We start from the raw sequence: 21,314 nt of genomic DNA, 5'->3' as shown, positions 1-21,314 counted from the left end.
TCACAGGGCAATTTACAATGACCAGTTAACCTACCCAGTATGTCTTTGGTCTGTGGGAGGAAACCAGAGCACCCGGGAAAACCCACGTAGGGAGGATGCATAGAGATTCCTGACAGGCGGCACTGGAATTGAACTCTAGAACGTCCAGAGTTATAATTGCGTTGCATTAACCACTGGTGCCAATGCTTCTATTCTTTATCAGTTTGTCCACTGTGTAAACACCCAAATCAGAATTTGCAAGAAGATATCACACAGGAAGGCACACATTTATACATAGAGCACTCACCTTGTGACTTTTCTCAGTATGTGGTGAAGAATGTTTAATGAATTTACAGGGCTGCAAGAATAAGAAATTATACGGTTAAGAATCATAATGAGACCAGAGAAAGTAAAATGAAAGCAAAGGTACGTTACATTAGAAATACAACTGAAGTACAGAACCTAGGCACCACTGGGTGGAAACAGTAATTACTCACTTTCAGGAATCTGCAGCAGCTGCTTCACAAGAAATAGACACAGTTGTTAATAATTCTGTAACTATTATCATTGCATGTGATAACATGGCAACAAAGTGGTAAGCACATGTTTGGACAAGTCTGATTACAAGTGTATGGCATGTACATGAACCCCATGTTAACCTGTTTGAAATGCCTGTCTGGGTGAGCAAAAATTGTCCTTTGCACAGTGTTCAATGTCTACATTTTGCACTCAAAAGTTATTCTTCAACATTACTGGGTAACATCCTCTATTTTCATTCCATATGTTTATTAAATTCTGAATATTGTTGAGAGTAAGAACAGTTTTAGGGTCATAGTGGTACAGCATAGAAACAGGTCCTTCAACCCACCTTGTCCATGCCAACCAACAATTACACATAATCATGAATCACAGTAGCCTGATCCTGGTCTATAACCTTTGATGACTTGGTGATTTAAATGCCCACCTAAATACTTCCTGTGAGAATCCTTATAACATTATATAACTCTATCAGGCACACACAGTCTCAGTATACTCGGTTCCAAGGAAAACAAACACAGCCTACCAAGACTATTCGTATTACCAAAATGCTTCATTCCAAACAACACCCAGGTAAACATCCACTGCACCATCTTGGGTGCAATCGCAGGCTTTCCAGTAGTGGGGTGACCATAAGTGCATCACAACTACAGTAACCAATGCTTTATGACATGACCTCTCAGTTCTTGTATTCAATTAGCATTGGCTAATAAAGGCAACTATCACTTCACTATTTCATCTATGCTGCCACTTTCAGAAATCCTTAATCTTATACACTAATGTCTATTTGTGCCTTAATATACCCTTAAGGTGCCACTATACATTGCATATATCTAACCTTACTAGTCCTCCGAATATAGATCACCTCACACCTATTGTGATAATATTTTATCTGTCATTGTTCTGCCCACTTTAACAACTTTTGTGTTTGGTGGTTCTATCCTATAACTAGCACTCATTCTTATTGTTAAAGATTAGATTGCAGATCTAAGAATGACCCGAAGACATTGCTGCAACACAGAGAGTATTTTTACACCTAAGGGCTCAGGGTGTAAAGAGAGATGCAACCATCCAGCCAGAAAACCAATGATGTACCACCCACAGTAGCAATATGATTCTGCTGCTTTAATCAGCTCACTATTAGTTTGAAGGAGAGATGACCACAACCTTTTAAAATGTAACTTTGAAGGAGATCAAATGAATTCTTTTTCTGACTGATACAATCCTGCCTTTGGTATGGAGAGAAAGCAGGTACAGGGTTCTGAGTTGGATGATCAACCATGATCATACTGAATGGCGGTGCAGGCTCGAAGGGCCGAATGGCCTACTCCCACACCTATTTTCTATGTTTCTATGTTTTAAGATTCGCTATATTTGCTGTCTTGCATAATTGATAGAAATCCTGGGTGTCAAGATCTCTGAGGATCTAACCTGGTCCCAACATACTGATGTAGTTATAAAGAAGGCAAGACAGCAGCTATACTTCATTAGGAGTTTGAAGAGATTTGGCATATCAACAAATACACTCAAAAACTTCTATAGTTGTACCATGGAGAGCATTCTGACAGGTTGCATCACTGTCTGGTATGGAGGGGCTACTGCACAGGACCGAAAGAAGCTGCAGAAGGTTGTAAATCTAGTCAGCTACATCTTGGGTGCTAGCCTACAAAGTATCCAGGACATCTTTAGGGAGCAGTGTCTCAGAAAGGCAGTGTCCATTATTAAGGACCTCCAGCACCCTGGGCATGCCCTTTTCTCACTATTACCATCAGGTAGGATGTACAGAGGCCTGAAGGCACACACTCAGTGATTCAGGAACAGCTTCTTCCTCTCTGCCATCTGATTTCTAAATGGACATTGAATCTTTGGACACTACCTCACTTTTTATTTTAATATACAGCATTTATGTTTTTGCACGTTTCTTAATCTATTCAATATACATAATTGATTTACTCGTTTATTTATTATTTTTTAAATTTTACTTATTTTTTCTCTCTGCTAGATTACGTATTGTATTGAACTGCTGCTGCCAGTTAACAAATTTCACATCACATGCTGGTGATAATAAACCTGTTCCTGAATTCTGATTCTGAATTGACAGACGTGTAGTATACTGTGCATTCCCCATCCCCAAATCCTGGTTTATAATGGACGGGTGGTAAAATACAGGGTGGCAAGTTAGGTTTATGCCAAGCAAGCAAGGCAGGTCTAGGTCAGTTCAACTAATTCAGCTCTTTCAGAACGTATACTCAGTTTTACAGGTTAACTACCCTGATTTCCTCTCATCGTTTTCAATGGTTAACCAGTAACATTTTCATTTTGAAACCTTAAAAAATTTCAACAAGTTGTAATATGTGTGATCCTCGCTTTGGTCAATAAGGATTACCTTGCACATTAGTTGAGAATCTAAGTACTATGGGGAACGGTATATGATGGGGCAAACCACCCACATTTTAACAACCTAATACATCGCAGATGACAATATCACATAATGAGTCTAAAGGGCCTGACAGTCTGGGAAGAAGACAGAGGGTGAAAGTATTGCTACTAATGGCAAGATGAGCCAAATTTTCAATGCATTCTATTGAGATAAACCCTTCCCATCACTTTCACTCTGCATTTCTATCTCTGGCCTCTTCTTACTACCATGTTGCACCCTTGCACCCACACCTGTCAGTTAGCCCCAGGCTCTAAAATGTTCTTACTCCTCCCTATTTACCTAGCTCAGCATCTCAGGTCATTTCTGTGCTGAGAATAATAAGAATGCAAGTTCTTTAGATACAGCAGGTGGTAGATTCATGACAAAACTGAAGTTTGCATTGAAGGTATTGCAAGATGAAAAACAGTTATGAGACAAGGAGAGATTAGTCCTGACTGCCTCTCATCTCCAGTGGCCCACATTCAGTCCTGGCCTTTGGTACTGCTTATGTGAAGTGTGTGCATTCTCAATGCGACCAAAAGGCTTTCCTCTGGATGTTCACGTATCTTCTCATATCCAGAAGACATGCTGGGGGGAGGGGGGGAAGTTTAATTATCCAGTATGCTATCCTTAATGTAAGTTAACTAGCAAAAGGAATAAAAGGGAAATTGATGGGCATGTGTGAGAGAGAATAAAATCCTCCAAACAACAGGGTTATAGCGCTGATGATATTGCTCCTTTAGGGGCGAGCTTCAATCTGACAGATTGCATTGCCTCCTCCTCTTTAGCTGTTACAGTTGTTATGGTACAACAGCAATTTTACATGTTAAATTTGAGTCACCAGAGGATCAACACAAGTCACCAACATCAAGGTAATGAATAAGAGGATGTTGTGACAGCACTGAAATTATCAAGTGCGGAAAAAAAACATGGATGAGAGTTTCTGGAGAGGATGGGCTGAGGCGAGAGTTCAGCTGGACAACTTTGCAGAGGTAACCGACTCAGAGAGGATCCGGTCGGTATACTGTTTTAGAGAGAAAGTGGTCAGTGTATGATACTGACACAAGTTACCAATGGGATAAAGGTAACAACTTTAGTCTTCATCCTGAGGAAATAGTGGAAAATCCACCACAGAATGTCAAACCAAGAATGTGACACTAGACTTAGGATGACACTAGATATGAAAAAAATGACAATAGGTAACATGAAACTGAGGATTAGCAGGGCAGAGCCTGCATGTTAGGACAAGGCAAAGGCGATGATACAGTAATTAGAAAGTGGGACAACAGGAGAGGTACGAAAGAGGCCAGCTAGTTCTGTTCAAGAAGCTTCAGGGATACCAAGGAGGCAGAAAGGATATGCTACAGCTCCGTCACATATAGCCTCTTGTGACTTCAGCAAGTTCTGCTCCCATCTTAATCTGACAAGCAATCAGCAACAGCAGGAAAGGTGAAATTGGAACCAACAAAGTATTGTCATGTAGTTCATTGACTTACTTGAAAGATCCAAGTTTACTCATCATTGATGCTGCTGGAAACTGGTCAATCAAAATCAACTTTGAGGTAAAGGCATCAATATGACCTGAAAATAACAAAGGATGTATATACTAAAAGTGTATCATTAATAATACAGGAAACTTATAACTATAGAAGTGAACAAACAACTTTTTCTACTTATGTTCAATGACATATGGTTGCTTAAACCAAGTAAGTAATATAGAGGGGCAAACAAAAAAGTTTAGAACATAGAAAACCTAACAGCACAATACAGGCCTTTTGGCCCACAATGCTGTGCCGAACATGTACTTCAGAAATTACCTAGGGTTACCCATAGCAAACTCCAGAACTTTAGAATGCCACAAGGCTTTTTGATTAAGCAGCCAATGAATTTTGAAGATCGCCTGCTGTAAGGTAAGAAATCAGCACAGTAATTTGTATACATAAGAATACAGAAGCTTTCACTCTGTTACAGCAAGAGAAGTATAGATCAAAACTGAGATTTTCTTATTTCTTTTAAATTCTCCAACATCTGTTATACTTTCTTTTGCATGGCAGAAGATTTACAGTATGTCTGATTGGTAAAGCAGCACTTTGATAGGAAGTGCTGTCACAGTACTGTTATTGAGATAGTGAGACTATCAAGGGTAAAGCCTTCCCCACCACTGAGCACATCTACAAGTAGCGCCGTCATAGGAAAGCAGCATCTATCATCAGGGACCCCCACCACCCAGGTCATACTCTCTTCTTGCTGCTGCCATCAGGAAGAAGGTACAGGAGCCTCAGGATCCACACCACCAGGTTCAGGAACAGTTATTATCCTTCAACCATCAGGCTCTTGAACCAATGGGAATAACTTCATTCAACTTCACTAGCCCCATCATTGTAATGTTCCCACAACTATGAACTTACCTTCAATGACTCTTCATTTCAAGTTCTTGATATTTATTGCTTATTTTATTATTATTTTTCTCTTTTTCTTTTGTATTTGCACAGCTTATTGTCTTTAGCATACTGCTTGTCTGCCCTGTTGGGTGCAGCCTTTCACTGATTTTATTATGATTATTGGATTTATTGAGTATGTCCTGAAGAAAATGAATCTCAGGGTTGTAAATGGTTACATACGTGTACTTTGATAATAAGTTTACTTTGAACTTTGAAAATATTTTACTAAGTGCAAAAATCTCAAAACAGTATGCACAATTACACTTGGTAAACTTTGGTTTAAGTGAAGTCAGGGGTCAGGAAAACAAGAATCCCAGTTCTTTAAGTGTACCTTCCGAACAGAAATCCTCCACTCCAGAAACCATGAACAGTGAATCTTTCTACAGCCTTTGTCAGATTTCCATATTGCTCCTCTAATGTAGTGACCAGAACTGCATATAATATCAGTTGTAGCTTAAAAATACTGTATTTCATAAAGATTCAAAGTAACTTTCATGGTTTTGTAATCTGTGCCTCAATGAACACCAGTGTACCATATGTTATTAAACACTTCATTTAAAGTGACCTGCTACACTGATATCCTTATCTTCCACTGAACACAATTTCCCACAATATCTAGTTTTCTTTATAATCTTCTGCTGTGAAGACTGATGCAAGATATTTGCTTAACACTCAGCAACTTGTTCACTCTCTGTTGTTCCTGCTTCTACCTCTAAGGTTTTGCAATTGTTCTTTTGCATCATTTGCAAAAACAATCTCAGTCTACATTCTTTGCCATATAAAAATTTTGGTCATCTTTGCTAGTTCTGAACATTATTGCAATTTTCAAGTTTATTAGTATTTTTGGCAATATTATGTGCTTTTCTTTAATCAAACATTTAATCTCTTAAATAAAAATTTAAAACTTTGGAACTACTTAGTGGATCCAGCCTTTTCACCAAGTCAAACAGTATTGGTGAAAAGAGAAAACTTGTATCTGTATACCAATGCCAGGACCTTTGTCCGTTTCTCCAGCATTTTCTATTTTTGTTCCCTACTCATGTAGTCTGAATCTCTTTCAATGAAGGCTGTTACTCCATTTGGTTTCCTAACTACTATCTGTATCAGAATGCCAACTCTGCAATCCATGTACAACTCCAGATCCCTCCAAACACCACCATTCATTTCTCACTTACCACTGAAGTCACATCCTGCTTTTCTATTCTTCCTACTATGCATAACCTTATCTCCCTATATCATACTCTAAAGCATATATGTCAAACTCAAGGCCCACGGGCCAAATCCGGCCCGCGGTGGAATTATCTTTGGCCCGCGAGATAATATCTAAATACTATTAAAGCTGGCCCCAGTAATCGAAGCGCCTATGGCGTATGATATGGCTAATGCTGAGTTTATTCAGGTACCAGGTTTTCAGGGTTTTTAGTGTTTATTCGGCAGTCTTGCTCAGCAGTCTTCTTCATAAGAAACGGAATTTGTAAAGTGAAACACTTTGTAGTTATAGCAGAGACTGAGACACATGAGAGCAGGCTGAAAAAACGGAGGCAACAAAAGCTGCGTTCGCACGCGTCCGACTGATCCGGCCCGCATGAAGCTGCATTTTGCTCAATCCGGCCCGTGACCTAAAATGAGTTTGACACCCCTGCTCTAAAGAATACACAGTATAGTCTAGAATGCTACCTAAATGAAGGAAACTAGTGATAATGCTAGATGCTAAAGAAATGGGGAAGTGAATGTTGGATAACAGAGAGGTGGTGTTGGCAGCTGTAAGCACATGAAGGTGGATGGCCTGACCGAGTATATCCTTGGATCTTATGGGAAGCTAGGGAAGAAACTGCAGAGGCAATTGCATTCATACTTAAGAGTCATAAGGCATGGAAATGATCCTTCGCCCAGCACGTCCATTTGCACTGCACAGCAAGCCAATCCTATTTGTTCTTATGTGGCCCAGAGCTCTTTAAACCTCTCCTATATTGTACAGGTACTTGCCTCGATAGCTTTTAGATATTGCTAATGTGCCTGCCTCAACCACTGGCAGCTCAGTCCAAATATGCACCACCTTCTGCCAACACAGATGCCTTGTGCAGGAAGGCACAGAGTCGACTGTACTTCCTAAGAAGGTTGGCGTCATTCAATGTCTGTAGTGAGATGCTGAAGATGTTCTACAGGTCAGTTGTGGAGAGCGCCCTCTTCTTTGTGGTGGCGTGTTGGGGAGGAAGCATTAAGAAGAGGGACGCCTCACGTCTTAATAAGCTGGTAAGGAAGGCGGGCTCTGTCGTGGGCAAAGTACTCGAGAGTTTAACATCGGTAGCTGAGCGAAGGGCGCTGAGTAGGCTACGGTCAATTATGGATAACTCTGAACATCCTCTACATAGCACCATCCAGAGACAGAGAAGCAGTTTCAGCGACAGGTTACTATCGATGCAATGCTCCTCAGACAGGATGAAGAGGTCAATACTCCCCAATGCCATTAGGCTTTACAATTCTACCGCCAGGACTTAAGAACTTTTTAAAAGCTATTAGTAATGCTTTTTGAGATAGTGATTTAGATGCATATCATATTTTTTACTGAGTTAAATATTGTATGTAATTAGTTTTGCTACAACAAGTGTATGGGACATTGGAAAAAAAGTTGAATTTCCCCATGGGGATGAATAAAGTATCTATCTATCTATCTTCTATGTGAAGAAGCTGCCCTTGATGCTTTTTTTCACTCCTCATGTATGTGAAGGATGTAAGAAATGAAGTCAATTCAATTAAATCTTTTGCCTCTGATCTTAAACCTATGCCTTCTGCATCCCTCCTCGGGAAAAAGAGCAAGTCTCTCTTGATTTTATATACCTCTATTTCCCATGTTCATGGAATAAAGTTCTAGGCTACACAACCGCTCTCTGTAAATGCAGGCCCCCAAATTGAGGCAACATCCTGGTAAATCTTTTCTGCACTCTTTCTAGTTTAATAATATATTTTCTATTGGGGGGGGGATCAAAACTGTAAACAATACTCCACGTATGGCCTCATCAACATCTGATATACCTCAGCTTAACCTGCTAACTCTTATAGTCAACGGCCTGACTGATGAAGGCCAGCATGCCAAACAGCTTCTTCACTACCTTATCTACCTGCAACACTGCTTTCATTGAAATATACACTTGTGTCGTGTTTACCCATAGGTGAAGTTCTTGAAAACTGGTGGGTGGCTAATGCTGTACCATTATTTAAGAAGAGCAGTAAAGACAAAACAGAGAACTACAGACCTGAGAGTCTGACATTAGTGGTGTGAGTTACTGTACTGGAGGGAATTCTGAGGGACAGTATCTATCAATATTTGGCTAGGCAAGTTCTAATTGGGAATATTTAACATGGCTTTGTGCATTGGAAATTATGTGAGACATAATTACAGCTTCTTGATGCATCTAAAATGATAGATTCGAGTAGGGAGGTGGACATCATCTCATCATCTTCATAAGCCATTACTCCTTTTCAGATTGCATGAGTCATCCTCACAACTTACTTTTGCATCTACCTTTGATTCATCAACAAATAAGAATGGTCCTTTCATTAATTAAAAATAAACCTAATTTCTGTTGCTGCATATTTATGAACACTTCCTGTCGGCATATTAGAATGAAGGACCCAGAGTATGGGTAAAGTAGTTGTGACAAATTTGACAGAAGTGGAAGTAAACAAATGGAAATGGGTTTGAAATCTAGATTATTCATAGTGTCTTAGCTGTTAACTAAATTGTCTACATTTTCACTGGGAGTTAGCTCAGAGAAAATTATCTAATTAAATATCATATCCTGGGCTCAACATATTTATGCAATCATGAAAGCGGCATACCAGCAGCTGTACTTCATTAGAAGTTTGAGGAGATTTGGTATGTCACCAAAGACTCTACAAGTTTCTACTGAGAGCACTCTGACTGGTTGCACCATAGCCTGGTATGGAGTCTCCAAAGCACAAGATCATAATAGCTGCAGAAGATTGTAGACTCAGCCAGCTCCATCACAGACACAACCCTCCCCACCACTGATGACATTTTCAAGAGACTGTGTGCCATCCAACACCAAAGACCTTCACCATCTGTGACATGGCCACTTCATTACTACCATCAGGGTGGAGTTATAGGAGCACGAAGATACACAGTCAATAAATTAGGAAGAGCTTTTTTCCCTCTGCCATCAGGTTTTTGAACAGTCAATAAACACTGTCATTTTTTTCCATTATTTATATATTTTGTAATTAATAATAACCTATTGACAGTTTATCTGACATGAAATTTGTTGCTTTGCAGCCGCAGTACGATGGAAAGATATAAAAGTTAGTGATAATAGACCTGATTCTGATTGTATTATGACTTAATGTGTAGAAGTATCCAAAATGACCTCATTCCTTAAACAATTCCCAAGGTTTGCATTTAAAAAGTTAGTCACGTGAAGTTATTCTATACAGAATTTACAGTACTCCAATATCTGTAACCTAAACACACCCAGAGAAAGTTGAGAAGATACATGCTTGAACTCGCAATAAGTGAAGAATCCATTGTTTTGACCATTATTTTCACTCAGTCATGTCAAGTATTAATGACAGAATGCAGAAGCAGATAAAATAGAAACCACTGCTCTTCACAAAAAACTGTGACTCAACCAATGAAGCTGTACCATTGTGCAAGTGCTCCATGTGCTTCAACGTATGCAAGGAAGCAGCAATGGAGGAGCATTATCTGAACCTCAAGGAGCAGCAGTGAAAAGCACATTACAGCATTCAAGTCAGAAGAAAATGTCCAGACTGAGTCAAGATGACACAAAGACAACAGTATACATATACATACACACATGTATAATCAGGAATTTTGATTTTGTTTGTTACTAATAATCCCAAATTGGGATTTCAGTGCATTAGAGTTAATTCAATAATCAGCCTGTTGCAAACGAGATAAGGTTGGGGAGGTACCCGTCTGATAGACGGGCTCCTCAGCTTTCTAGAAGTTTAAAGTACAGAAAAGATGAAATCATGATGAACATTGCATAGTTAACAATGAACTTCCACGTCTAGAACAGCACAGCACTGCATGAGATAGTCAGCCCTTGATGATGTGCCGATCTTAACACTGATTTAAACAAAATATCTTCTTCCTGCTTATCATCCATATTCCTCCATTCGCTTCATATTTATGTGTCGACCTAAACGTCATGAACTCCATAAAATTGCTTACTTCCACAAATACCGTAGATTCCGGACTACAGAGCGCACCTGATTAAAAGCCGCTGGCTCTAATTTTAGAAATAAAATCAATTTTTTAATTGTAAAGGCCGCACCGGATTTTCGGCCGCAGGTGTCCCACGTTGTAATATGAGATATTTACACAGAAAGATATTACACGTGAGGATTTTTTAACTTTTAATTAAATCCATATGGTAACAAAAACAAATACATATTGCAAATGCTTTTTTTCGAACCGTGCCGGTAACGCGGCTACTTTTAAATATACGTTGCGTATACTTCTTTACTGAACAACATTCCAATATCTCCTAACGACTGGTAAAAAATATATATACTGCAGCCTACCAGGAAAAGTTATTGATCACCTTTAACTTAAAAGCAGCGTTCGCTCAGATCCAAAGCCGCTCGCGTAATGCGCTCCCTCCCTCCGTCCCGTTTCATCGCAAACCGGCATTTTCCCACAAGACACCGCGAAACCGGGTGTGACGTCATAGCATCCCGCGATGTAGTACAGAAAACAAATATAGTTAAAACTCTTCTAACTTTAACTAGAAAATGAATTACTAAGCGAAAATATTATAAACTAAGTAACTGCCATAAGGCAGCACAATGCTTCGAGTGTTTTCCATGTTGATGAGGGTGAGTACAAATGACTGATTTACAATAATTTAATTGTGAAAGTGCGCTTGATTTATCGTACAATTTCATTGGACCTCTGTGAACTACTCATCAATTTTATTGGTCTACTGTTATGAGGCAAAATGTTTACGAGGCGGCATGAAAAAAATCATGTATTAACCGCTCCGGATTAAAGGCCGCAAAGTTCAAAGCTGTTCAAAATGTGGGAAAAAAGTAGCGGCTTAAAATCCGGAATCTACGGTACTACTGTAACCCATTCAAGCACCTACCATGCTCCAAGTAAAAGACATTGCCCTTCAACTTTAAATATCCCTCCTCTAACATTGCAAATATGTCCTATGGTGTATGACATTTCTATCTTGCAGAAAAGATTCTGAGTGACTACTCTATCTATGCCTCTCATAATTTTAAAACCCCTGTGTCAGGTTTCCCCACAGCCTTTGATGCTCTAGGAAAAATAACCTAAGTTTGTAACTCACACCCTCTAATCCGGGCAGCACCCTAGTAAACCTCTTCTGCAACCTTTCCACATTCTCCCAACCTTCCTATAATGGAATGACCAGAACTGCACGTACTACTCCAAGTGACATCTGAATAAAGTTTATATAGCTTCAGGAGGACTCCCTTTCTCTTCTACTCATCACTGCTACATATGCTTTCTTTACCACCTTACCCACTTGCATAGCCACTTCCAGTGAACTATATACCTGGACGCCAAGTTCTCTCTGCATGTCAAGCAATTAAGGGGTCTACTATTCTCTGTATATATTTTGTCTTTTCATTTGACCTCCCCCCTCCCCAAAACTGCCTGGATTAAACTTCATCAGCTACTTCCCTGCCCAAATCTGTAACTGATTTATATACTTCAAAATTCTTTGATAATCCTTTAAGCAGTCCACAGCTCCACCAGTCTTGGTGTCATCTGCATTTTCAACCAAATCAGTGATCTATATCATTAACAGCAGTTAAAGCACCAATTCTTGCGGAGCACCAGTAGTCATGGACTGCCAGTCAGATTAACTGCCTTTCACTCCTACTCAGACTTCTATGGGCAACTCATTCAGAATCAAAGCTTGTAACTTACCCTAGGTGCCATCCATCTTTATCTTCTGAATCAACCAGATGCAGACCAGAAGAAGCCTTGAAGCATAGTAAGAGGGCTGAGCTGAAGGTGAGGCTGGAACAGCATGGGTTCAAGTTCCTTTTCCTAAGTGACTACTAGCTAACATTCAGGCCATTGAGAACAAAGCTGATGAACTAAGAGCGAGACTGACCTACCAAATAGAACTGAGGGACTGCTATGTGATGTGTCTTACTCAAACATGGCTTCCACCTGCTTCACCTGACTGTGCCATATAACCTGAGGGCTTCTTAATTAAACAGATAGACCATAAGGCTTCCTCAGGCGAAGTTAGAGAAGGAGGGGCCTACTTGCTAATCAACACCTTACAATGCTGAGATGTGATGGTCCAGGCAAGTTGCTGCTCATGCAGTCTGGAATATCTAAAGGCGAATGGCATCTATACTACCTGCCATAGGTGTTGACTTCAGCTATCCTGTTGCAGTTTACATCCCACCCCAGGCAGACATGAAGCCTGCGCTCAAAGAACTATGCTCTGTAGTCAACTGCCTCAAAATAAGATACTCCGAGGCCACCTTCGTCATTGCAGGTGACTTCAACCAGGCCAATTTTAACTGTGCATTATCAAACTACTATCAGTATGCCTCCTATTGCACTGGAGCACAAACAGCCCTGACCATTGCTACACAACTAAAGATACCTACCACATCACACCCTGTTCACATTTTGGTAAATTAGACTCCCATGCTGTACTTCTCTCCGCATATAAACAAAAGTTGAAATGGGCAGATCAAGTACAGAAAGTCACAACACTGGTCTGAGCAAACAGATGAGCTTCCATGTGACTCCTTTAAGTCAGTAAACTGGTCCATATTCAAGAACTCAGCAGCCAGTATCACCACTCTCACAAACTTTTATCAGCAAGTGTGTTGAGGATGCGTACCAAAGAAAATAATCAGGGTTTTCATAAACTAGACAACATGGATGAACTGGGAGATCCACTCCCTACTGAAGTCTAGGATTACAGTACTCAAAATACAACTTCTGTAAAGCTACCAGGATGTCAAGGGATAATACACCTCCAAAACAGAGTCCTAGACCAGGTGTCAGTTGTGGGAGAGCTTACATACTATAATGGATTCCAAAACAAAGTCAGGCAGCATTGTCACCAAAATGCAAGTCTTGTCACCACTGCAGATGTAAAATCAATCGTTTGGAGAGTGAACCCACAGAAAGCACCTGGCCTAAATGGCGTCCCTGGCAATGTCCTTAGATTCTGTGCAAATCAGCTCACCCAGGTTTGATCTATGGCTCCCACCTGCTTTAAGAAGACCACTAACACTCAGGTACTTAAGAAAAACAAGGAAATGTGCCCTACTGCATGGTGGCTTTTACATCCACCATCATGAAGTACTTCACGAAGCTAATCATGGCACACACTAATTCCAGCCTCCCAGACAACCTCAAGTCACTGCAATTTGCCTAGTTCAGAAACAGGTCTATGCAAATAGCATATCCCTATCCTGCACACATCTCTAGAGCATCTAGACAGTAAAGATGCTGATATCAGATTATTGTTTATTGACTACAGCTCTGCCTTTAAAACTATTATTTAAACTCATCTGCAAACTCCTAGACCAGTTGCAAACTCCCTTTGCAACTGAATCCTTGACTTCCTGACCAACGTACTGCATTTAGAACGGATAGGCTGCAATATCTCCACCATATTTACTTTCAGCACCACTGTACCATAAGATAGCATCCTTATCTCCCTACTCTACTCCCCGTATCACAATTACTTGGCCAGATTCTGCCCTAACTCCATCTACAAGTTTACAGATGACCCCACCATGGTGAAGTGTATCTTAGTAACGACGAGCCAGAGTACAGATAGGAGATTGGGAGCCCAGTGACATGATGTCATGACAACAACCTTTCCATCAATGCCAACAAAGCAAACAAGTCGGTCATTGACTTCGAGAAAGGAGGCGGTGCACAAGGATTCTTGGCCCAAAACATTGACTCTTTATTCCTTTCCAAAGAAGCTGTCTGACCAGCTGAGTTCCTCCAGCATTTTGTGTGTGTTACTCTGGATTTGCAGCATCTGCAAAACCTTGTGTTTACAGTTCCTCTGTTGCTTCTCTGCCTTGCTTGCTGGTGCAGGCTGACCCCATGTGACCTGTACCATCATGAACATCTGATAAAACAGCTGTAACCATGAGTTGTGCCGCATTCCTGACTTCTGAAGAACCTTCTGAACAACATCAATGCCATAAGCAGGATAGTTGAGAGGACTAAGGATGGGAAGAATCCCAGTTGACACAAAATTCCAGCCTGCACATACAGCAGCAGGTAAGACATTCCTCCTTATTTTCAGAAGAGTCACAGAAGCAACTAGTTCTTGCCTCAAAACATTAATATTTAAAGGAAGTTTAAGAGTGTATTTAAAACTTGGGAATCTTCTTTAATCTATTTTAAGTGAAATTAACCAGTACCATTTGCCTGTAAATGTTTGACAATTTTGCATAATCTATTCAACTGTACACGGTCCATTTGAATTTCAATTGTACAATCTACTTGTTCGGTCAAGAGGGTCCCAGTGATTTGGGTTATAAGACTAAAATAAGCAAATAATTGTTCTATATCTATCTGTGCAGTAGGAGAAGAATCAAGAGCATGATCAAATTAGAAAAGAAACGTACTTCAGAAAGAAGGGGGACGAAATTTCTAGTTGTTATGTGTGAACAGATGACTGAGGGTTTGAGGCTGTCATTGAGTCATAGAACATTACAGCACAGAAACAGGCCTTTCGGCCCATCTAAGTCTTGCTAAGCTATTATTCTGTCTAATCCCATCGACTGGCATCTGCACCATAACCCTCCATACCCCTCCGATCCATGTACTTATCCAAACTCCTCTTAAATGCTGAAACCAATCTCATACCCACCGCTTCTGCTGAAGCTCGTTTCACATTCGCACCAGCCTCTGAGTAAGTTCTCCCACATGTTCCCCTTAAATATTTCACCTTTCACCTTTAACCCAAGACCCCCAGTTCTAGTCTCAGCTAACTTATCTCCAAACTAGGCCTCATCAACATCTTATACAACTTCAACATAACATCCCAACTCCTGTATTCAATACTTAGATTTATGAAGGCCAATGTGCTAAAAAACACTCTTTATGCCCCTATCTACCTGTGACGCCACTTTCAAGGAATTATGGATCTGTATTCCCAAATCCCTCTGTTTACTGCACTACCGTTCACTGTGCAAGTCCTACCTAGTTTGTCCTCCCAAAGTGCAATACCTCACACTAGTCTGTTTTGATAAGAACTTAATGCAAAGTAGTCCAAATGGATAAGACTAGTGAAGCAAGCAGGATGAAATTACCATAATGCTGAATCTAATGAAATTTGTCTTCAAGACAATATTAAAATGGCATAGTATAAGATCAAGAGTATGCCTAAGAGAAAAAAGGAAAATGGATAGACATTAGCAATGTTATAACAACTAAGAGAGAACATGATAAAGAATGTCAAAAAAATAAAAAGTGTATTAACTGAACAAGTGAAAAAGAAAAAAGGAGAATTGGTGCAAATTACAAAATCAGTAGACAGTAAAAGCTCTAAAGAACAAACCTGTGCATTAACTGACAATTGAGTGGAGGTGAGCGATAAGAAGCTCAGAAACAAATGAGACAGTGTGTAGAAGCACAGTGAGATCCTCAGAGGGCTAGCCTCTCACTGAATCTTCCTGTTAGGATACATTTCCTATATCAGACAATAATTAAAGTAGTGCCTCTATCTGACATGAGAGGAATTGCAGGATGAATATGACAGATGCTACAGCCACCTCTAATGATTCAAATGATGATGACAGTGATGAGAAAATAGGACTGGCAGGCATGCTTTGACAGGGCCTGTTCACTAAGGATCAAGCAAGTGAAGCAGTGCAGGAATGAAGATGGATCCTGTGAAAAGCGACATGTGTTTTCTCACAGATCTGCTGAATCTGAGAAGATTGACAGAATGTCTAAAATTCATTAAAAAAGAGGTTCAAAGACCTGGAATTAACATATGAAAAATATATATGACTGGTACACATATGATAGCATCCTAATTTTGGCCACTAAGTTAGCTCCTTGTTAAGTCAGAGTTGATGCTTAAAGTTAATTCTAACATATGACAGGATAAGCAAAATATACAAGATGGTTGGAATGTCATTTTGATGAGAACAATCCATGAACAAGCCAACAGACTGGGAAAAGGTAATCAACTGCAAGTGGAAGAGCTCTAATAATGTCCCTGGTTATGAGAAATGCTTTAGAACTGTGTAGTTGAATCACTCAGGAGTTCAAAAGGTAAATGAAGATAATATAGAGATCTGACTATGGTCCACAGATGTCATCCTTTATGGGTAATCTGATGCCAAATGTTGCCAGCAAAATCAAAATGGAATGAACCTAACACTTCATACAGCCAAGTAGTATCGCTAACTAGGTGGAACAAGCCATGGAAGTTCAAGTGAGAACATTACCCATTGACTAATGACATGACAACACTGAGCTCCTAAAGAAGCATATCACTATTGTGGTAAAATGGGGTATTGGGCTAGAAGTTGTAGGAGCAGAAAACAAAGTGGCCAATGGAATCAGGCTTAACCTTCAGCTCCACCTATGTCAGAAGAAGCAGTTTCAACAACTAATTATTGATCAATAAAAGGCTACTTTTGGATGCAGTCTTAAAGTACCGTAAACTGGGGTGTATAAGCTGAGAATTTGGCCCTAAATTTTGGTCCTAAAATTAGGGGGTCAGCTTATACAGAGGGTGCCAACTTTGGAAAAACAAATACACGGAAGACAGGTCATATTCATCCATTGTTCCATTGTCGACGCATGAATTCTTTGAATGGTTTGTTTAAACTCGCATCTAGTGGCTGGAGCACGGACGTCAAACCACCGGGGATGACTGCAATGTCTGTATTTGCAGCTTTCAATGCTGCTTTTGTCTCACCTGACAAGTGCGCTTTTGAACATGTCCCAGACAAGTAGCGACTTTTCCTTCCTAAAACCTTCCGGATGTCGAAGCCACACCACTTTAATCCACTTCAAGAAACCCACTTCGATCATCCAGCCGCATTCTCGAATGTAAACAACACCCCGCAGGAATTTTTCTTTGGGAATGCTTTCCTCTTAAAAGTCACCATCGGTGGTAGTTTGGTCCCATCAGCCGTACACGTTAACACGCCAGTAAAATGTTGCTTCTCGTGTCCAGTTGTTTTAACAAGGACTGTTTTCTCCCCCTTCTGACTGACAGTGTGGTTGCCAGCAAAATCAAAGAATACTGGTGTCTCGTCCATGTTACCAATCAGAGAGAGCAGGTAAGAATGTGCCTTTCGATGCTTGATTACAAATGATTGGAAGGCTGTAATCTTATTCCCAAGGTCACTTGGCAACTTCTGAGCAATCTTTGTTTTTTGTCTCAACACAAGATCACATCTATTCATAAATTGGGTGCACCAACTTCACATAGCTTTGAAATTTTTGCTGACCTCACTGTGTTTTTCAGTCCATTTCAATGCTTGAACTCAAACCATTTCTCTGGTAACAATGTATCCAGACAATCACTGGTTATTCACCCGCTCTAAAACTTTTTCTTTGAGTTCTGGCCACTGGCATGTTTTCCCGCGGTTTGCACATTTCGCCTTTGGCATTTCCCTCAGAGTGTCCTCTGCCTTTCTCCATTCTTTCACTTGTTTCTCGTTTAGACTAAACTTCTTAGCAGCTGCAGAATTATTCATTCCTTTAGCAAAATCAACAACCTTCAGTTTGAAGCCAGCATCATATCGCATTCATTTTAATCTATTGTACATGGTGGTCGCAAACTCAATACTGAGTATACGTACTGATCCCGCCACCTCGTGTTATGTTTTAACGAGATTACGATGGGCGCTAAATAGTTTCACGGGGGTTACATTTCAGAGGATTCTTTGCCATTGGGAATCTAATCCAAAACTTCCTCCCTGATTTATTAAGAATTTGCTTATAATGTTCTACAATGTGTAGGCCTATTTTCTTAGCAGGTACTGGTTCACAAAATTTCCAGGTTCCAGATCTGGCAAAGCTGAGTACCGGCTTGTGAGATCTTGTGATCTTTTCTGGTTAAATCAAAAACCTCTACAAAAGGGGTCGGCTTATACAAAGGTAACATGAAAAGTCACTTTTTTAACCTTGAAAATGGGGAGTCAGCTTATACACTGGAATTTACAGTATATAAAAACAGACCGACTCCTTCCCTGCACTCCTGCTAGCCAGAAACAAAAATGGCCAGTTGGCACAAGAATTAATGAATGTTACACAATTGCCACCATTGCAAACAAATCATGGAACACAGGGAAAGCTACTGCAATTGTGAGCTCTGGCCCCACATGGACCATGTTTGCACCTACGAGATTGCATTAGATTACCAAAGTGCCATGGATATTCACATATACTGGTAAGAATGGATAAGTTCTCAAGGTGGGTGGAGGCTGTTCCAGAGGAAAGCCACTACCACACATACAGCAAAAACTCTGTTCCAAGCAATAGACTCCTAGATGGAGATTGCTTTGTCTCAATTACTCTGTGGAAAGCCATATCTCAGGGTTGTTTACTGCAAACATACTATGATAATAAATGTACTTTGAATCCTGAATCAAGGCACTCGCTTCACTGGAGTAGATGTCAGGAACAATGCCAAATGATGAACACTGAATAGTCTTTCCACTGTCCACATCATCCAGAATCATCAGGTGGAATGAATGAAAAGGACTAACAAACTATAAAGCTGTACCATGGTTTACAGCCTTCCCCATGGTTTTATGCTGTATCAAAGCTACTCCTGGCAAGACAAGCCTAAGGTGGTGACAGTACAACTTATGTCCTTACTCAGTGCTACCGACCTCTGAGGTAGACAGCCTTGTTAATTATTGCGTGAAACGAACCCAAGCTGTTCTCAACAGGTTTCTTCTGCCTGGAGTGATCTAACAAAAGGACGCACCTTATTTTCTTGCGAGTAGATTCTGATCAACAAATACCTAAGGAGCCATTGGGCATTGAGTGGGAAGGACCCTACCAAGTGTGGTTAATTACTAATTCAACAGAATAGGTCGAACAAAAAAGCAAACAGCTTCATGATAGCCAATGTAAGCGGACTAAGGTGGCACCAGGAAGGGAAGACTGGGACCACAAGCACTGAGGTTAATATAGTAATCACTGCCTCAGTGGCTACTCCGTATGGGCTACAGTGAATAAATCAGTAACCACAGGATGTCAAGAGAAGTTGTTAACTGCTGCACATGATGAAACTTTTTTTTTAATGTTCTTGTTTGCATCTTTACTAACCTTGTCCACTAATAATGTGCAAATTGAATTGACCCATAACAAGTTCTTCTGAGCATCACATGAATTTGTAGATGCTTTTAATGCCCTCTGGATATTGAATATATGAACACATACCACATACCTCACAATACCTACTAACGTTAAGCATTCCTGTAGACCCTTTACAAACATATTCCTTGAATGATGCTCAGCACTAAGATCTAACAATGAGAATTTGATATCTCTCCTTTGGTCTTTTCAAGGGAAACATGTAAATACAAGGGCCTGATCCGTGACACAACATCTTAGCCTAGATTGTTTGTGTGACAATATATATCTAATCAACTGAATTACATCGAGTCAGGTCCTACTGGTGTTTTCACCTGGGATATCTCTATACCCAAATTTGTGTGACAAGGCAGTCAAGTTCTTACAGGTTTTCACTATCAAGGCTGCCTTTAACATGAGTTAAGATGCACCATTGAATATAGTTTGTGTTACTTTACATTACACTGTCCTAAATGTAATCATGATTCGGGTACTTTCATTAATAATGTTCATTATAAGAATACTATTACCCAATAAGGTTAATCACTAAGGAATAGTTTGAATTCAAGGAATAATATGTATGTTATTTGTGGAGTTGAAGCTCATCTCTCGGTTCCACACAATTGTTAGGGTCCTGCTATTTGGTTATCTTACTACCCTCAATTCAATTATAAATGTGACATCTCAGAAGGAAGTCCTGATGCAAGATCTTGGCCCAAAGTGTCAACTATTTATTCTCCTCCATTGATGCTGTTTGACTTGCTGAGTTCCTCCAGCATTTTGTACGTGTATCTCAGAAGGAAGCTGTTTGCAGCATCCTATTTCTGATGTATGATGTAGCCAGCTCTACAAAGGAAATTAATAATAATTGTTGCCGCTGCTCTAGAAAGAGCAAGCGATGACACTGAGGGTGCCTTACACAAAGTAACAGCAGAACTTGTTGCAATGTGTAAAATATTTCTCCAAAGTTGTATGGCATTAGACCTTCCCTTAGCTGCTAATGGGGTACATGTAGTTATAGATAGTGTTAATGAGTCCGAAGACGTAAGAGCATAAGATATAGGAGCAGAATTAGGCCATTTGGCCCATCGAGTCTGCACCACCATTTCATCATTACTGATCTATTTTCCCCCTCAGCCCCATCTCTTGCCTTCTCACCATATCCCTTCATGACCTAACTAATCAAGAATCTATCAACTTCAGCCTTAAATATACCCAATGATTCGACCTCCAAAGCTACCTGTGGCAACGAATTCTATAGATTCACCACTCTCTGGCTAAAGAAATTCCTCATCTCCATTCTAAAAGGATGCCCCTCTATTCTGAGGCTGTCCCCTCTGGTCTTAGACTCCCTCAGCACAGGAAGCATCCACTTTATTGAGGTCTTTCTACATTTGATAGGTTTCAATGAGGTCAACCCTCATTCTTCTGAATTTCCGTGAGTAGAGGCCCAGAGCCGCCATATCTGATTTTGCTGATCATATCCATAAAAATGCAGCCAAGATATATCAATTAAGTGGTGGGATTTCTTTAAATGGATCAAATCAGTCCTAGGAATTTGTGATTACTTAATGTTATGAGTTGTATT

At 40.1% G+C, this 21,314-nt stretch overlaps 1 protein-coding gene across 4 annotated transcripts in view; it reads right to left on the bottom strand.

Moving 5' to 3' along the window:
- Positions 1-21,314, bottom strand: part of ice2 (interactor of little elongator complex ELL subunit 2) — a 123,430-nt gene that overhangs the window by 33,995 nt on the left and 68,121 nt on the right. For all 4 annotated transcript variants that reach the window (XM_073024840.1, XM_073024842.1, XM_073024841.1 and 1 more), the window contains 2 exons: positions 4,432-4,516; positions 287-337 (listed from right to left, as the gene is read on the bottom strand). In XM_073024840.1, the coding sequence (XP_072880941.1) occupies positions 287-337; positions 4,432-4,516 (136 nt within the window). The remainder of the gene's footprint in view (positions 1-286; positions 338-4,431; positions 4,517-21,314) is intronic.

Source organism: Hemitrygon akajei, chromosome 21 (assembly GCF_048418815.1).
Source record: "Hemitrygon akajei chromosome 21, sHemAka1.3, whole genome shotgun sequence".
NCBI classification, from domain to species: domain Eukaryota; kingdom Metazoa; phylum Chordata; class Chondrichthyes; order Myliobatiformes; family Dasyatidae; genus Hemitrygon; species Hemitrygon akajei.
Note: the sequence above shows the minus strand (reverse complement) of the source record. Positions and strands in the feature narration are given on the sequence as shown.